Raw genomic sequence first — 19,746 nt, forward strand, 5'->3', positions numbered from 1 at the left:
TACAGCGTGTTTTATTTATTTAATTTTTTTTTACTGCTGTATGGAGACGTTTTGAAGGTTATGTGTAAAGAGTTTTTATCCCACCTCCTTCAAGAGAATATTTCTTAGTAGATGCCAAAAGAATTGATTCTGTAAAAGACTTGTACATGGTGCGATATGTTTCAAGTATTGTTTTCAGACCGTGCTGTGTTTAGAAAATTATGCCATAAAAAAAAACTTCTTATGTAGTGCATTCCATATTTTTGGCATGTTTTATCATTCAAATGAATGAGAAGCTGTTTGAAGCATGTTTTGTTGTTGATTTTGGGCACTGAAAAGCGTGTAGAGGGGGCAAAAAAAAAGTTTGTGTGAACATATGTAAAGGGGTTTTCTGAGCTGAAAGTTTGCATCCACTCTGTGATTGGAGGCTGAATACTGACATGTACGGTGTGCATACAGGGTTCTCCAGTATTACAGGCATGAGCGGGTCCATATGTATGCGATTTGTATGATTCCGCTCACATTTGCGACATGCTCGTCCTCACTCATTGCACTTCTTTAGAGGGAGGACCACCACGACTAGTGGTCACGTGACTGACCACTCTCACTGGCAATACAGGGGAATCCTGACCGCATGCGCACTGCACGCTGTCAAGATTTGGGAGGCTGCAGGCACATAGAGTGACTGCAGACTTTCATTCCGAGCCTGGACAACCCCTTTATAGTTTTTATTCATAGTCCTTACTATAGTAAAGTTTTATTCTTGTTAGAAAGGCCTTGTGATTGTCAAGTAATGTTACAGCGCTTTGTATGTTCTAGGTACAGTAACATCTTTCAGGTATTCATACGCATGTCCAGAGAAGAAGGCTTGAAATCTCTGTACCGTGGATTCAATCCTACTATTCTGGGCGTTATACCATATGCTGGAATCAGCTTCTTCACTTATGAGACATTAAAGAAGATACATGCTGGTAAACAGATTATAGTCCTGGCATTACATCACTGCAATTATTTATTTTCTGCACCATTAAGCTATATTGTGCCATCCCTCCACACTTTCCTAATAATTTTACTTTAAGAAAATTTGTCCTGTTATGGTGCTTATGCACACCATTTTAGTAGGACTGGCCATCTTGCATTTTGGGCTTAAAGTGTACTTTTTCTTTGCAGGTACCTTCTACATTACTTATTAGATAATGTATTGTGCAGTGGTTTCCGATCACTACCTGTTCCACTCTCGTTTTAATCCCATCATGTCAAGTATATACTGCTTTTACTACCTGATTTATACTATGTTTATTTCCTTTGGTCATTAAAGTTATCAGTAAGAACTACAGTGGTGGCCAAAAGTATTGGCACCCCCAATTCTGTCAGATAATACTCAGTTTCTTCCTGAAAATGATTGCAATCACAAATTCTTTGGTATTATTATCTTCATTTAATTTGCTTGCAAGGAAAAAACACAAAAGAGAATGAAGCAAAAATCAAATCATTGAACATTTCACACAAAACACCAAAAATGGGCCAGACAAAGGTATTGGCACTCTCAGCCTAATACTTGGTTGCACAACCTTTAGCCAAAATAACTGCGAACAACCGCTTCCGGTAACCATCAATGAGTTTCTTACAATGCTCTGCTGGAATTGTAGACCATTCTTCTTTGGCAAACTGCTCCAGGTCCCTGATATTTGAAGGGTGCCTTCTCCAAACTGCCATTTTGAGATCTCTCCACAGGTGTTCTATGGGATTCAGGTCTGGACTCATTGCTGGCCACCTTAGAAGTCTCCAGTGCTTTCTCTCAAACCATTTTATAGTGCTTTTGGAAGTGTGTTTTGGGTCATTGTCCTGCTGGAAGACCCATGACCTCTGAGGGAGACCCAGCTTTCGCACACTGGGCCCTACATTATGCTGCAAAATTTGTTGATAGTCTTCAGACTTCATAATGCCATGCACCTGGTCAAGCAGTCCAGTGCCAGAGGCAGCAAAGCAACCCCAAAACATCAGGGAACCTCCGCCATGTTTGACTGTAGGGACCGTGTTCTTTTCTTTGAATGCCTCTTTTTTTTTTTTCCTGTACACTCTTTGGGAAAAAGCATCAACATAAAGCTCTACTTTTGTCTCATCTGACCAGAGAACATTCTTCCAAAACGTTTTAGGCTTTCTCAGGTAAGTTTTGGCAAACTACAGCCTGGCTTTTTCATGTCTCTGGGTAAGAAGTGGGTTCTTCCTGGGTATCCTACCATACAGTCCCTTTTCATTCAGACGCCGACGGATAGTCCGGGTTGACACTGTTGTACCCTCGGACTGCAGGGCAACTTGAACTTGTTTGGATGTTAGTCGAGGTTCTGTATCCACCATCCGCACAGTCTTGCGTTGAAATCTCTCTATTTTTCTTTTCCGTCCACATCTAGGGAGGTTAGCCACAGTGCCATGGGCTTTAAACTTCTTGATGACACTGCGCACGGAAGACACAGGAACATTCAGGTCTTTGGAGATGGACTTGTAGCCTTGAGATTGCTCATGCTTCCTCACAATTTGGTTTCTCAAGTCCTCAGACAGTTCTTTGGTCTTCTTTCTTTTCTCCATGCTCAATGTTGGACACACAAGGACACAGGACAGAGGTTGAGTCAACCTTAATCCATGTTAACTGGCTGCAAGTGTGATTTAGTTATTGCCAACACCTGTTAGGTGCCACAGGTAAGTTACAGGTGCTGTTAATTACACGAATTAGAGAAGCATCACATGATTTTTCAAGCAGTGCCAATACTTTTGTCCACCCCCTTTTTTAGGTTTGGTGTGGAATTATATCCAATTTGGCTTTAGGACAATTTTTTTTGTGTTTTTTCATTGAAGACAAATTAAATGAAGATAATACCAAAGAATTTGTGATTGCAATCATTTTCAGGAAGAGTATTATCTGACAGAATTGAAGGGGTGCCAATACTTTCGGCCACCACTGCATATGAAGATTCAGTCATTTATGTAACTGGGGTTTAAGTTTCCAATTTAACCCCTTTTAAGTGTCTGGCATTTAGGACCGTCGCTGATCAAGTTATGCAATGACAACCGTGACTTTGTATCCGTAATCTAGAAAAGATTGCAGATAATTCTAACTTGGATTGTATTGCAGTGGAATAAATGTCATTGTGTGATATGAGCAATTTGATTTGTGCTTCCAGTCTGGTTTTCCATGGCTGCTGGTCTTTACTCGTATGCCCGGCATCATGGACGCCTATGGTGCTTACTTGGCCTAGTATGCGCCAGTTGCTCAGGTGGCATGCTGAAGAGGCTAGCCGCAGAATTAAACACCAGCTGCTGGGACAAAGAAACTGGTTAACGTACTTCTTTATAGGTGTAATAGTAGCTTCCAGCTCCATGTTATGAGGGCATCTAATGGGTATCCTTATAAGAAAGGTCTTTGGATCTGTTTGAACACATGACAAACGCAATTTTTGCTTAATTTATATGCTACATATAACCAATATGGCTAAAATGATGGTATTTTTCTGTATTTGTCATTTTAGAGCAGAGTGGCAGGGCACAACCATACCCTTTTGAACGTCTGTTATTCGGTGCCTGCGCTGGACTCCTTGGTCAGTCCGCCTCTTACCCCCTGGATGTGGTGAGGAGACGCATGCAGACTGCTGGAGTAACTGGACATACATACAGCTCCATACTTGGAACCATGCAGGAGGTGGTGGCAGAAGAGGGTTTGATCCGTGGGTTGTATAAAGGCCTCAGTATGAACTGGGTAAAGGGCCCAGTGGCAGTCGGTATAAGCTTTACTACCTTTGACCTAACACAGATTCTTCTGAAGAAGCTCCAGCGAGTGTCTGATGTTAAGCGATAAAGTGGATTGTCATTTCATGGTACTTTTAACCTGTTTGCTGTTTCAGGAGGTTCTTTTGACAGTGAAAATGTTAGAATAGCAGATCTCTCCTTCCTAGTATGAAGGAGAAGATGTGCTTAGCATTTTTAAAGAAACTGATTGGTGCTAGTTTAGTTAGCCAAAACAAGTGAAAAAATGCTGTTGCCAAAAGAGGCATTAACAATGCCATTGTTAGGTTCTAGTTCAGGTCTGGGGTTATAAGGGGTGTCAGGAATTATTAGCCGAGCACAGCCTTTCAGTGTCACTTTCTATACTGCGCTGTTATCATCATCATCATCCAGAATTGCCTCCTGACAGGCTGCTGGTATTTCCATCTCTTAATCACTTTTGGAAAGTTGTATGCTAGTGATGCAGGCGATATCAAAGCTCAAAACTTCTATTCAGGGCCACAAGGGCTTTCGTGCCAATTCCATGGACTATGATTTACGTCCGTTTTACTTTTTCTCACTGAGTGAATGTTGTGCAGGTTTGTTTTTTAGCTTAGAATTTTGTGGAATAAGGTTGCCGCATTGCCTTTTAAAATACCAATGTATCCTTCCTTTCAGCAGCAAAATGATGCAAAGTGCCATTGCTTGGTGAAGAGAAAATGTATATTCTTGCACATGGTTGTGCCCTTTTTGCCTATTTTCCTATATATGCTGCGAGTTCATGGTGATACTTTATACACATGGACATTTAATATAGACCTACATTGTAATGTGAATAACAATTCCTATGTGAGCAGCCTGTTAGGAATTAGTATTCCATATTTCCCATAATATCCTGTATGGTGTAGGTGACTAGTGTTTGAGGAGATCATCACAGTCGGTGGTTGTAGATGGCACCTGTATGAAGGCACAGGGCAGAGCATTATGACACTTGCTTTTCACTCCCCTTATCAGCTGGATCCCAGTCATGTTTCAGCAAACAAACTCATGTTAAAGTGAACCTGGCAGCTGATTCATACTGCCGGAACCAAGGGCTGTCTTATTAGTCAGTATGTTGTACTCTGAAACACAGAGATCTCTTGCTATGTGTGTATAGGGAGAGACTGTGAGAAGCTGCCGGGGACTGGCCTCCTGTACTAGTCATCCGAAGATGAATGGTCCACGGCTGCCTGCTAAATCTATGTCTTCTTTAAAATCCTTTTTAGAGTGAAACATACCTGACAGAGCCAGTGTTGGTTCAGGCGTTCTGTAGTTTGGGCAGTATGATTAATCCATCACAAGGTCAATGACTTGAATTTAAGACTTTTTAAAGGGTTATTCCCACAATTCAAATTAGGTGAAGAATAACTGGCTGATCACTGGGACCCTCACCGATCCGAAGAACTGACTCTGTAGAGTGCCATCTGAATGAAGCGGAGGTGCGCATGCTTGACCTTTACTCCATTCATTGTGTATGGGACTGCCGTGATTAGCTGGGCACTGAACTGCCCCCAATGGTCCCATAGACAATGAATGGAGCTGAGGTCAATCAGGCACACCACATTAGGACACCTAGCGGATCAGTAAGTTACCCCTAACCTATAGATGCATTTCAGTTGTGGTCTGAGGAAATACACACTTGATGTGAAAGGGATTTATTGAACTCTACAACACATGAAAGGAAACCTGGTCAGGCATTGCTTCCATATTTCCTGAATATATTAAGGGTGATGTTTTACATTTATTTCATAGGTTCACGGGAGCTGGTGCTCTGATATCTGAGCTGATTGCTTCTTGCATTATTTTATTTAACAGCTCCTCTTTTCTTTGGCACCACTATTCACTCCTTTTGTAACAGATATAACACACAAACACTCTCTCTATACTAAAAGTATTCTCTGATCCATCCTGGGGAAGCAGGAAAGGTGTTCAGCTTTGGAATGGATTCCCTGTTTCTATGATTAGATTAAATATATTTTTCACTGTCTTTAAAAAGTTTTTACGAATAAGCCTAGGTTTTATTAAAGGGCTATTCCCATTTCCAAGATTCTATTCCACTATGTAGTAGGTGTAATAATATGAGCAAATACCTCCAATTAGAAATGTGGTACGGTTCTCCTGATTCGCTATGTTGCTTATCCCATGTGCAGCGCATTGCAGTAGCTTAGGTATTCATGGTTATGACCACTAATATAGTGACAGTCAGTTGTTAGTGGTCTTAGAGGTGTATACCTAAGCTACTGCAATACCCTGCACATGGGGTAATTGACATAGCAAATTAGAAGAACTATACTACATTTCTAATTGGAGGTAATTTCTAATATTACACCAACTACACATTGGAATAGTATCTTAGAGATAGGAATATCCCTTTAATATCTTACAAAAGTGAAGCTTGGTTCAGACAAGTTAGGCCATTTACAGTATTTTCTGTTTTGTGATCCAAAGTGCTCATTAGAAACTCGCATTGATGACTTTTACTTAGCAGCAGAATGCATTGGTGTCTATATGGAAATGTCTGCCCTAGTGTTTGTTCTTTGGATGTGTGGTAGAGGTTAGCTATGTAAAATGATTAAAGCTCCTCTATCGGAGCCTACTTCCAAGTCACTCCTCCCTATGAGAAGCACATTGCTCAGTGACGCACAACTACAGTGTTGCACAACGCTAAACAGGCAACCTTGCTGCTGAAAGTGTTTCTCTGCCCTAATAACTAACACGTTAGAAAGGTTGATGCTTTTTACCCTTTTTGTTCTGCTGTGCCAGCACTTTTGGAAAAAGGTTTATATATGAATATAACTCTATTTTAAATAATTGTTGCAAGAGATTGTATATTTAATAAAACATAATACACTGACACATTATATCATTTCATTGTTTTAATCTTGGGATTGTCCAATCTGCAGAACAGTTTCTTAGGGGTCTGCACGCCATTTCTGCCATGTATCACATTACATTTCACTGCCTGTTTTTAAACAATGTTTTACCTCACAGAAAGAATCAGCTGTGATCCCGTGCTGTAATGTCTGTATACTCTTTTGTTTCCTCCCCTGCCCAGGAGATGTGGTATGATCAGACCATGTTCCTGTACGGTTAGACACATCCATTACACAGTACACAGCAGGGGCACATTTATAAGATTATCTCAGCACAGGAACATTTTAATTAACATACAATTGTGGAACTTATTATTATTCAAAGATCTATTGATTAAAATGTTGATTAAAATTAACGGTGTCTGTGGGAAAACTGGTGTAATGCTAGCATGTAATTGCAGTGTAGCATGGGTCCTATTCGCTAATACAGTGACCATCTGTTCAGTAGACACTATGGCCATGGAATTTGATCAATGCTTTTCTTTTCTGAAAAGTGGCAGAAATCTTAATAAGCAGATATGGTAACAGTTTTGCAAATTAAGTTATGAAAACAAACTCTACTGTCGTACAGACATACACAAGCACACACTATATACACTGCTCAAAAAATAATAAAGGGAACCCTCAAATAACCCATCCTAGATCTGAATGAATGAAATATTCTCATTGAATACTTTGTTCTGTACAAAGTTGAATGTGCTGACAACAAAATCACACAAAAATCATCAATGGAAATCAAATTTATTAACCAATGGAGGCCTGGATTTGGAGTCACCCCCAAAATTAAAGTGGAAAAACACACTACAGGCTCATCCAACTTTGATGTAATGTCCTTAAAACAAGTCAAAATGCGGCTCAGTATTGTGTGTGGCCTCCACGTGCCTGTATGACCTCCCTACAACGCCTGGGCATGCTCCTGATGAGGTTGCGGATGGTCTCCTGCGGGATCTCCTCCCAGACCTGGACTAAAGCATCCGCCAACTCCTGGACAGTCTGTGGTGCAACGTGACGTTGGTGGATGGAGCAAGACATAATGTCTCAGATGTGCTCAATCGGATTCAGGTCTGGGGAACGGGAGGGCCAGTCCATACCTTCAATGCCTTCATCTTGCACCAGCATATGGTCTCACAAGGGGTCTGAGGATCTCATCTCGGTACCTAATTGCAGTCAGGCTACCTCTGGCGAGCACATGGAGGGCTGTGCGGCCCTCCAAAGAAATGCCACCCACACCATTACTGACCCACTGCCAAACAAGTCATGCTGAAGGATGTTGCAGGCAGCAGATCGCTCTCCACGGCGTCTCCAAACTCTGTCACGTCTGTCACATGTGCTCAGTCTGAACCTGCTCTCATCTGTGAAGAGCACAGGGCGCCAGTGGCAACTTTGCCAATCCTGGTGTTCTGTGGCAAATGCCAAGCGTCCTGCACGGTGTTGGACTGTGAGCACAACCCCCATCTGTGGACGTCGGGCCCTCATACCACCCTCATGGAGTCTGTTTCTAACCGTTTGTGCAGACACATGCACATTGTGGCCTGCTGGAGGTCATTTTGCAGGGCTCTGGCAGTGCTCCTGTTCCTCCTTGCACAAAGGCGGAGGTAGCAGTCCTGCTGCTGGGTTGTTGCCCTCTTACGGCCCCCTCCACGTCTCCTGGTGTACTGGCCTGTCTCCTGGTAGCGCCTCCAGCCTCTGGACACTACGCTGACAGACACAGCAAACCTTCTTGCCATAGCTCGCATTGATGTGCCATCCTGGATGAGCTGCACTACCTGACCAACTTCTGTGGATTGTAGAGTCCGTCTCCTGCTACCACGAGTGTGAAAGCACAACCAACATTCAAAAGTGACCAAAACATCAGCACTGAGATGTGGTCTGTGGTCCGCACCTGCAGAACCACTCCTTTATTGAGGGTGTCTTGATAATTGCCAATAATTTCCATCTATTGTCTATTTCATTTGCACAACAGCATGTGAAATTGATTGTTAATCAGTGTTGCTTCCTAAGTGGACAGTTTGATTTCACAGAAGTTTGATTTACTTGGAGTTATATTCTGTTGTTTAAGTGTTCCCTTTATTTTTTTGAGCAGTGTAGTATGGCCAAACCCCAAATTACAGGCCTCTCATTGATTTATTCTTGCACGCCTTGGACAGTGTGGAAAAAGTAATATATATGATTGATGCGTTTATGTGCAATCACCACTAGAGGGCGATAGTAGACTTCATTTGACATAGTTGGGCATCATGCACACAAGTTGCCACTCAGGTCCCCATACGTTCTGTTGGGCAGCATGCTGCATTTCTCTTGTACTTTCTTTTTGCAAGTACAAATGCTCATCATATACAGTAAACTAATGAATAGACAATGATTATAGCTTTTCCTCCCCCTGGTTATGTTTTTATAAATTTAATTATCTGTACTACAACTTGGAGGACATTTAGTGATCAGATCATTGAGCTATAATTATATAAATAAAATGTAGAACCCAGAAGTATAAAAGATGTGTTTGGCTATCTTCACAAGCTCAGGATGGACTGATCTCACAAATTTTTTGCAATGGAAAAATTCATAAAGTTGAAACTTTGCTTTCTGGCTCCGTACTATGGTCAGTCCTTTATCTGCAGAAATAATGAACGTTATGTGGATTTAAAACCCACAGTGGGTTTATTATCCCATGGAGATTATTTTGTGCTGAATTGTAAAATATGGCATACACTTGTATTAAAATGGCTGCTGATTCTAACAGCATTGGGGTGTGGGGTCCTAGACGTGTGAACATGGCGGCAGTGTTCGTAAAATTCAGTTTTTCATGAAGCCTTAGAATTTATTTGCCTTCCATGTAAATGCCTCTGGTATGGTTGCATTGTCCTTAATAGACATGGCTAAAGATGACCTCTCGCAAATGATCATTGGTGTCAGAATCCCAGGGCTGTTAATACTTATTGTGACATGTATGTAGCTCCAACGTCCGCCTTGTGTCCCCCTCCCCCTCGCATTAGTTAGCCTCTATTAAGACTGCGTGTGAACATGACTGAGCTGTGTCCTACACGCTCTGTCCCAGCGTTGTGGGTCACGTCTGGGTGAGACCCCCTGAGAGGAGTCAGCCTGCAGCCCTGAATATATTAGCACCTGAAATATTTTGCTGATGATTAGTCATTGTCACTGGGCACTTCCCAGATATCCAGCCCCATTATGTGTCCTTATTAGATCATGCCTTCTTAAACCTTTGAGCTGGCTATTATGAGCATCTTATCCCACGTTACTAGAGAGAGGTCTAGGAAGAAGCTGTTTTATCTTCGCCTCTTAAAATCAGAATGCTGTATATATACAAAGAGAAGTAGTATATAGGATTGTAAGTAATAAGGTATCTAATTCCTGACCATGTTCAGCTATGCTTACAGTCTGGATTACAGAGTAATATCTTTTACCAACAGTGATACATTGTCTTTCTGAAAAAGAATCCAAGAGATGTAGTATTGATGTATTTAGCTTTCGGAGGATTGTTTACACCATGCGTAATTGTAATAAACACTCCTTAAAAATATATATCTCAAAATATAATAAAGTTACACAACTTTCCATTCTATAATTATTTGAATCTGACATGTACTTGCATGGATTATTGATCTTGATAAAGTAACGGACTGGCCATTGTGAAGTGACTACAGAAGACGTCCCGGAGGAGGATGGAGGAACAGCCGAGTAAGTTCAGCATTTCCTTTCACATCCATCTTCTTTAGTTCCCGTGTGAATGGGTATTCCATTGCTCCATAGAGATCAATAATCTCTGAGAGTATCTGCCCCCCTGTCAAATAATAGAATGGAGAGGTATGGATTAGCAGGCACCCATGTGCAGGAGCTCCAAATGATATCCACTAACTCGCACAAAAACCCTATTATCCTTGATTTGTTCACTATATTTAATATTATACCATCTGAAAATTAGCTGGAGTCCGCAGTTTATTAGTACTTCAAGAAAAGGTCCTTAAATTGGCAGAGTTTTGTCAGCTGTCTCTCCACACAGCATGGGAACAAGCAATATGAGATCTCACTATAATATGGTCCTCAGAGTACCATCAAATATAATGATTTTCTTAGACAATAATATTTAAAACATCCCTTTTACTTTTAAACTAAAAAAAAAATCATATGGAAAACCAGGTCATGTAATAAAATATCGAACCTGTTATAAGTGGGATATTAATATTGTCTCTTCAGAGAGGAAGAGGACTAGAACTTTAGTGCCACCTATAGGAAATAGCAATCCTAAAAGTCAATATCGACCCTCTATCGAGCCTAGCCACATGACTTAGGATAAAAACCAAACCAGGAATCTCCATTTGCAGACACTGTTTCAGGGTACTGCCCCTCGTCAGTGCAAAGTGTGAGATCTGGTTTGGCTGGGTGAGAGGCATCTGACCGGGATCCAAGGGGTAACGTTTCTCCTTGCGGAGAGTGACATGCCAAGATGAGGAGACCTTTAAGCCTTGCAATGCTCCTCTAGGAAATATGCAAATTATCTCTTCAGATATTAATGAAACATTAAAGAACTCCCCATCCAGTCTGAAAAACTGTTCAAATCCATCTTGGTCAAAGCAAGATTGACTGGACTGCAAGTTCACCGAAATATTAGGTCACAGCTCCTATTAAACTTTATGGTGGGGAGAGGAGTGAGGAGCACTCGGCACAGTGAGAAGCCAAGCAGACCAAGCTAGCGTCTAGCAAATTTATTTAAGTGCTGGATTTACAGCTACACTGTTTGAACAGTATTGTTGTATAATGCCCTCCATGCTGCTTCTAAGGACTACAGAGAATGGAGAGCAGGAATCGCTCTTTATGGTCACTTTGGAAGATGTTATAGCAGCTTGTCTCCACACACAAGTTGAGAAACTATTTAAAATGAGAGAGAAAACCTGTGGGAGGGGAGAACTGGTGAAATGTACATGCTACAAGTCATATAATTGCCAGAGATTGTGCTATTCCTCATGTATATAACATGATGGCTAGTTCTGAAAAGTTTCCTGAAATAATATTCACACTTTAAATAGTTTGTTCAAACTCTTACTAGAAGACTGACTGCAGCCTTCTGAATCCTTACAGCGTGCACACCGCGCACGGACAGGATTCTCCAGTGTCACTGCTGAGATCAGGCGGTCACGTCACTGTAAGTATGGCAGCACATCTAATCTGCATGTGGCTGGAAGCATGCAAATTGCCTGGTCTAAGAGAGTCCTGTGTGTTGTGTGTGCGCTAGGATTCAAAAGTCTTTAGCCACGTAGAATGACTGCACACTTCTATCAAAAGGCCGGAAAACCCCTTAAAGGTTGGGTTCAGATGGGGTGTTTTTTTTTAAAAAACCTAAAAGAAAATTTCAGGTTTAACCCCTTTACCGACGAAAGTGGTATACACATTAATGACCAGGCCAATTTTTACAATTCTGACCACTGTCACTTTATGAGGTAATTACTCTGGAACGCTTCAACGGATCCCATTGATTGAATGTTTTTTTTTTGTGACATATTGTACTTCATGATTGTGGTAACATTTATTCGATATCACTTGCGTTTATTTGTGAAAAAAATCGAAAATTTAGCAATTTTCAAACTTTGAATTTTCATGCCATTAAATCAGAGAGATGTCACACAAAATAGTTAATAAATAACATTTCCCACATGTTTACTTTTCTGTTAGGAATTTATAAGGTTTAAAAGTTGACCAGCGATTTCTCATTTTGCCAACAAAATTTACAAAACCATTTTTTTTAGGGACCACATCACATTTGAAGTGACTTTGAGGGGCCTTTATGACAGAAAATACCCAAAAGTGACACCATTCTAAAAACTGCACCCCTCAAGGTGCTCAATCACATTCAAGAAGTTTATTAACCCTTCATGTGCTTCACAGGAAGTTTTGGAATTTAGAAGAAAACAATGAACATTTAACTTTTTTTTACAAAAATGTTACTTTAGACCCAAATTTTTTTATTTTCGCAAGGGTAACAGGAAAAAATGGACAACAAAATTTGTTGAGCAATTTCTCCTGAGTACACAGATACCCCATATGTGGGGGAAAACCACTGCTTTGGTGTACGGCAGGGCTCGAAAAGGAAGAAGCGCCATTTGACTTTTTGAATGTAAAACTTGCTTGAATAATTAGCGGACGCCATGTCGCGTTTGGAGAGCCCCTGATGTGCCTAAACAGTGGAAACCCCCCACAAGTGACACCATTTTGGAAACTAGACCCCTCAGGGAACTTATTTAGATGTGTGGTGAGCACCTTAAACCCCCAGCTATTTCACAGAAGTTTATATCATTGAGCCGTAAAAATAAAATTTTCACATTTTTCCCGCAAAAATGTTTTTCAGCCCCTAATTTTGCATTTTCATAAGGGTAACAGGAGAAATTGCACCATACCATTTGTTGTGGGTAAGTCGATACTCCATATGTGGGGGAAAACCACTGTTTGTGCACAGGGCAGGGTTCAGAAGGGAAGGAGCGCCATTTGACTTTTTGAATGTAAAATTTGCTTGAATAATTAGTGGACGCCCTGTCGCATTTGGAAAGCCTCTGATGTGACTAAACAGTGGAAACCCCCCACAAGTGACCCCATTTTGGAAACTACACCCCTCAATGATTTTATCAAGGGGTATAGTGAACATATTGAACCAAGAGGTATGACACAGAATTTGATAACATTAGGTCATCATATTGAATAAGTTGTCATTAGTCTTGCTACTTGAGTTTGCATCGGGTGCTCAAGTGACATGCTCGAGTCCCCGCCCCACATGTTTCATGGTTGACAGACACCCCAAAAAAAACATGCAAGAATCACTCTAGTATGGCAATCTCCGCAAGTTTTTTTTGGCTGTATAACAGCCGTGAAACATATGGGGCAGAGACTTGAGCATGTCACTCGAGCACCCGCGATACTGGGTGCATACCTGAGCATCCGATGCAAACTCAAGTAGTGAGCACTTGCGCTCAACACTAGTCGCTATATCATCATCATTTTTTTTTTTCTTTACTTTTGAAAAAATCCCAACCCCAACACAACCCTAACCCTAGAGGTTTTTTTTACGCCGTTCCTCGTGCGGTATAAGTGATTAGATGACTTTATTCTTCGGGTTGGTGCGATTACAGCGATACCAGATTCTTATCGGGTTTTTATGTTTGGCAGCTGTCACACACTAAAAAACACTTTTTTTTCTGCAAAGACTAGTTTTTGCAATAATTTTCATATTTCCGCCGACAGTCATGTAAGGGCTTGTTTTTTTACGGGACAAGTTGACGTTTTTATTCGTAGCAAATTGAAGGACAAATTGTACCGGACAACTCCATGCATTCCTGATTCCCCTGCCTTCACATGTGGTCGCGTACCTGACACGCACAGCTGACCGCTGTGACTAGAAGCGCACGCTCGCAGCAGCTGTGCTATTTCAGCATATAAGCACCGCTGCTGCATATACTATCACTTGGGCTATTCTTATTGTAATAGATATTCCCTTTTCAACACTACTAACATAACGACGCGCGTTTCGCCGGTATACTGGCTTTTTCTAAGGGCCCTTAGAAAATGTATAATGTTTAATATACAGCCTTAATTTGGGATGCCTAACCCATTGATTTAAGGGACTGGGATAGGCATCCCCAAATAATCAAAATAATCAACACCGTATTCACCGTAACCGTGAATATATGTGGGTTACTGTCTAAATATCATCTTGACGGTTGCCTTATATGCATCTGTGGATGCATGAGTAAATTATAAATGTTTATCATATTAATTTTAATAGTTGGTTTTAATAAAGATTAATTTTTATATATTCACACCTTCTCCCCTTCCCTTCAATTTGCTATGATTTCTTCAGTGGTGTACACCTGTGAATATAGGTCTGTTGAGATTTGACTTATGCTTTGCGTTTTTATTGGTACCATTTTCGGGCAAATAAAATTTTTTGATCGCTTTCTATTCCGATTTTTGGGAGGCAGAATAAACCAAAAACAACGATTCTGTAATTTTTTTTGGTTTTATTTTTTTTCGCCGTTCCGCGTATGGTAAAATTGATAAGGCAGCTTTATTCTTCGGGTCAGTACGTTTACAGCGGTACCGCATTATACATCACCATGGCAACGATCGGGACAGTCTCCGACTCAAGGTAAGAAGGGCGCTCTTACCTCTGCCTGCCCCGGAAATGCTGCAATCAACTTCGATCACAGCAGTTCATGGGTTAATGCGGCGGGAGCGGTGATGGACTGCTCCTGGCACATAAAACCAGGTGTCAGTCGTGAGATTCAGCTGACAGCCGGCGGCGATCGCCCCGCACAGCTTCTGTGCGGGCATGATCACATTGTGCGTAATAGTACGTACCTGATCCAATAGGCCCAGGACACAGGGACGTACTATTACTGACAATGTCATAAAGGGGTTAAAGGTAACCTGTCATGTACAAAAAATTCTATTAGCCTGCAGATATTGGGTTAATCTGCAGGTCAATGTGCTGTGACTGACAGCCAGCTTCTAATGCTAAGCCGGCTTTCAAGTCACTGCTAGGGCGTGTTACAGCCAGCGCTCACTGTAGACTGGGTGGAGACAAACTGCTACGGCCATGCCGCTGTGACTTGAGGGTTCGCTAACATGAGTGTATACATCAGAAGAGTGTTATCCGATGTTTGGTCCAAGTACTATCCAATAATTGTTATACTATGGGACAGTGCAGATCTGTGTAGAACAGGCAAGAAAGCTTGTAAAAGAACTTCAACATGATGTTTTAAGGATGGAGCGATACTGCCATCTACTGGCCAGGTACAGTCAAGCGGAACCAAAATATGCAAGGGAAGTTGCAGGGAGAGCAGGTTCAGACGCTGGACCTGATCAGGTGACTTCCAGGAAGGAGTTCCGGGAGATAGGAGGCCAGCACGCCAAACCTGAGGGGTCTTTGGCGCCAAGCAGCAGAAAGGAGCAGACGTGCTCCCTGCGTCCTGAGAAACCCCGCGTGACAGGCCAAATCCAGAGGGCTGAGAGGTGCTCCAGCCGGGCACCGGTAAAAGAGCTCCGGATCCCTCACAGTTGTGACCTGAGTGCTGTGCCTACTGAGGAGACTTGGAACCTGATCGCGGTGCTGAGTAAGTTCGCGGAACCCGACGTCGCCCGCCGACAGACGAGGCCTGGACCCCCCTATCCAAGGCTCGAGAGACTGCCTCCAACGGCCAAGCAGAGAGGAGTTGAGAGACGGTTGCCCCAGGAAAGTCACGCCAGCGGAGGCAGAGGAGCTGCATACGTGAGCAGGGCCGTCACTTCCACTGTTCACCCACGGTACCGGGGACAATTGGGTTTAGGTACTCAGGTTGGGAGGAGAACGGTTGGGGCTAAAGTAGCACAACGTGATTTAATTGAATTTATCCGGAAGAGACTCACGGCCTAGCGGGAATAACCGGTGACCCCCGCTAGGGCCAAATGCACAGTTAAAGAACTTGCGTGGTGTCTCCCATGATTGAGGGCATCACCTTACTTTGAGAGACTGTGCCTTACTTTGAGTAATTTCGTATTTTTCTGATATTTCAAACCACTGTTCATTACCCTTGCTGCTAATCCCTTGTTTCAGTATACCTGTTGTATAAAACTGTTTACAATCATCTCTGACTGTTCTCGCCTTGTGTCTCTGTGCGTTGCATTCCGGCACCTGCATTACATTTGGCGTAGTCGGCAGGATGCAACATTCAGACGCAGAGATGGCGGATCAGTCTGTGGCTGGGTCCGGCCGGAGCCATATACCCCTGGGGGCTATGCTCAGCCATCTTCCCAAGTTTACAGGGGATGGCATGTCACGTATGTATCCCCTTGACCCTCTAGCCCAGGCGGAGCTGGCCCTCCTAACCCTTGATGGAGAGGCCCGACAGACTGTGATGTACCGCCCACCTGGGGACTGTGACACCGTGGATAAAGTGATAAAAATTCTAGAGGACATGCACGGTGACACTACAGATTTGGGACACTTGCGCTTACGGTTGTTTCAGCGGGTCCAAGGGGAAAATGAGACAGTAAATCAGTATGTTAATGCATTACAGGAAGTGACGGCCCATATCACTAAGAAAACTCGAGATGGGAACCGAGGACTGGGACCATTGGATGAGGTGTTGCGTGACCAACTGATTGCTGGCTTGAAAGACCCTTCCCTGAGGCAGATCCTGAAGGAGCGGCTGCGATTGAGCCCTGATATGGGCTTCCTGGAGGTAGGGGCTGAAGCTAGAGTCCTGGAGAGAGAAGTTCCTATTCTCAAAGCCACAGTTAGAAGTCATGAGGCAATTGCTCCTGGATTCACCAACCAAGAGCCTGATTGGGTACGGGAAATACATCAGGAAATTCGAGACATTCGGGGGGAGCTGAATGCTATTAGGAAGACTCCTACTGTCCCCTTGCCGACGGACCGTACTGCTCAACGCGGACGGAGACCAGAACGAGAAAGACGTTCCTATCCAGCCCCAGCACGACATGTACCCGACCTATCGGCAGAACGAGGACCGGAGTGCTGGACCTGCGGAGGTAGGGGGCATATCTCCAAAGACTGTCCCAACCGAGAAAGGAGGAGGAGGGGACGTTAAACTAAAATGCCCCACGGTTGTGGAGCATACCGTGGGGTCTCGAGCTTCGGAGAGTAGAAGAGGGGGCTCTGAAGACATTGTCTCCGAGAGGCCCATTATCTGGGCTGAATTCAATGGGCAGCGGATCCGCTGTTTGATGGACACCGGGTCTCAAGTGACCACTATGCCTGAGACGTACTTCCAAAGTCACTTTCCTAAAGTCGCTCGTTCCTGCCGGGAACCCACTGTCAAACTGGTGGCGGCTAATCAACTACCTATCCCAGTAGCGGGAGTAGTATGGATGTCCGTGCGGGCATGTGGAAAGGACCTCGGACAAAAAGGGATCGTACTGACCACAGGGCCCGGAGGCGATGGGCCCATTGTAACCCTGGGCATGAATGTGCTGAAAGAAGTCGGACAGTTCCTGGCTGAGGACTGTAGCAAAAACAACTGGACCCGCGCCACTCGAGACCCAGCTAACAAGAGAGTGTTCCAGCACCTCGTGCGGGTCAGTCAGATTCAAAAGTTGCCCACTACCTCTCAGTACCTTGGCAAGGTATCGATACCGCCTGAAGCCACAATGACACTGCCGGTGAGACAGACTGTACTCACTTTGCCGGTGCTGGCACATGTGTCCTTAGAGGGCGTGGACATTCAAATTGAACCAATGGAGGGAGAAGAAGCAGCCTCTGGACTCCTGATTGCTCGAACTCTGGCCACCGTGCGGCACGGTCGAGTACCCGTGCGCTGCATCAATTTAAGTGGCACCAGTTTACAGTTGTTGCCCCGACAAGAGGTGGCGCGAGTGTGCATAATGCCAGAGGCCCTTACTAAAGCTGACGCTATAGGGCTGGCACCTGTGGAAGGAAAGCCATGGACCCTAGAGGTGTCCCTCAATAGCCAGGAACATGGAAGAGAACCGTTGGCTGGACGCCACCTCCTGGAAGAAATGGAGGCTAACCTGACTGAGTTTTTTGCTGGACAAGCAAGGCAGATCGAACAACTTCTACAGCGATATCAGGGAGTGTTTGCACAGCATGAAGATGATTTCGGGTGCACTCGGGACATTCAGCACGAAATACCCACCGGAAATACTGCTCCCATCCGAGAGAGATATCGGCAAATCCCGCCTCAAATGTACCAGGAGGTGAAAGAGCTGTTGGCCCACATGTTGCGGAAAGGTGTGATCCGTGAAAGTTAGAGCCCCTGGGCGGCTCCGATCGTGCTGGTCCGAAAGAAGGATGGTACCCTGAGATTCTGCGTAGACTATCGAAAGCTGAATGCCTGTACAGTACGGGACTCCTATCCACTCCCCTGAATCGAAGAGTCTCTATCTGCACTAGGGAGCGCCAAATTTTTCTCCTCCCTCGACCTGGCCAGTGGCTATTGGCAGGTCCCAGTAGCTGAGAAGGATCGTCCGAAGACAGCTTTTGTTCTCCCTATGGGCCTGTTTGAGTTCAATCGAATGCCGTTCGGACTAACAAATGCGCCAGGAACCTTCCAACGGCTGATGGAGAGATGCTTGGGGGACCTCAACTTTGAAGCCACTTTAATATATCTGGACGATATAATTATCTATTCGGCTACGTTTGAGGATCATCTCCGCCGATTGGAACAAGTGTTAGAACGGCTACAAAGGCACGGTCTGAAAATTAAGCCTCGTAAGTGTCGTCTCTTCAAACGAGAAATTGAATATCTGGGGCACACTGTGTCCAGTGCAGGGGTGCACCCCACTGCGGAGAAAGTAGCTGCCGTGCAGAAGTGGCCCACGCCCGCCAATCTAAGGGAACTAAGGGCATTCCTGGGGTTGCTGGATACTACCGCAGATTCATTAAAGACTTCGCTAAGATTGCGATCCCGCTCAAAGAATTGCTGAGAGGAACGGCCGGGGGAGCCAAGCGGCAGCCCATTCAGTTGGGCCCACGACAAGAAGAGGCATTCCGAGCATTGAAAATGGCACTAACAGATGCCCCAATTCTGGCCTATGCTGACTTTTCGCAGCCTTTCATGTTGTACACTGGTGGAAGCTTGCATGGGCTGGGAGCAGTGCTGGCTTAAGTACAAGAAGGGAAAGAGCGAGTGATCGCGTATGCCAGCAGGTCACTCCGAGATACGGAGAAGAATCCGGACAACTACAGTTCGTTTAAGCTGGAGCTACTGGCACTGGTGTGGGCCATGACCGAGAAATTTGCTGAGTACTTGTCAGGGTCAGAAGTGCAAGTGCGGACAGATAACAACTCTTTGGCCCACTTGGAGAACGCCAAACTGGGCGCGTTAGAACAGCAGTGGGTCGCAAGGATGTCCAAATTCCAGTATAAAATCGCCTATCGGTCCAAGGCCCTGAACACACATGCAGATGCCCTGTCCCGGGTCACTCAGGCGGAGCCGAAGAAGGACAGAGATAAGGAGCTCGAAGGCGACGAGATCCCGGATTTCAGCCAGTTCGCCGCTGCTGTGGTCGACGCTCAAGAGACCAGAGAGGAGCCGAGGCCCACTCAGATTCTGGGCCATTCAAGAGATGAATGGAT

The 19,746-nt window shown here is 44.0% G+C and overlaps 1 protein-coding gene across 1 annotated transcript in view; it reads left to right on the top strand.

The window, feature by feature from the left end:
* The window catches only part of SLC25A42 (solute carrier family 25 member 42), a 40,268-nt gene extending 34,363 nt beyond the window's left edge, over positions 1 to 5,905 (top strand). Inside the window, exons 7-8 of the mRNA XM_073661032.1 lie at positions 799 to 950; positions 3,504 to 5,905. Of these exons, the coding sequence (XP_073517133.1) occupies positions 799 to 950; positions 3,504 to 3,829 (478 nt within the window). The 3' untranslated portion in view covers positions 3,830 to 5,905. The remainder of the gene's footprint in view (positions 1 to 798; positions 951 to 3,503) is intronic.
* Positions 5,906 to 19,746: the final 13,841 nt, after the last annotated feature.

The sequence above is a fragment of the Phyllobates terribilis genome, unplaced genomic scaffold, assembly GCF_046119375.1.
Source record: "Phyllobates terribilis strain yellow unplaced genomic scaffold, ASM4611937v1 Scaffold_1__5_contigs__length_1240528914, whole genome shotgun sequence".
NCBI lineage: Eukaryota > Metazoa > Chordata > Amphibia > Anura > Dendrobatidae > Phyllobates > Phyllobates terribilis.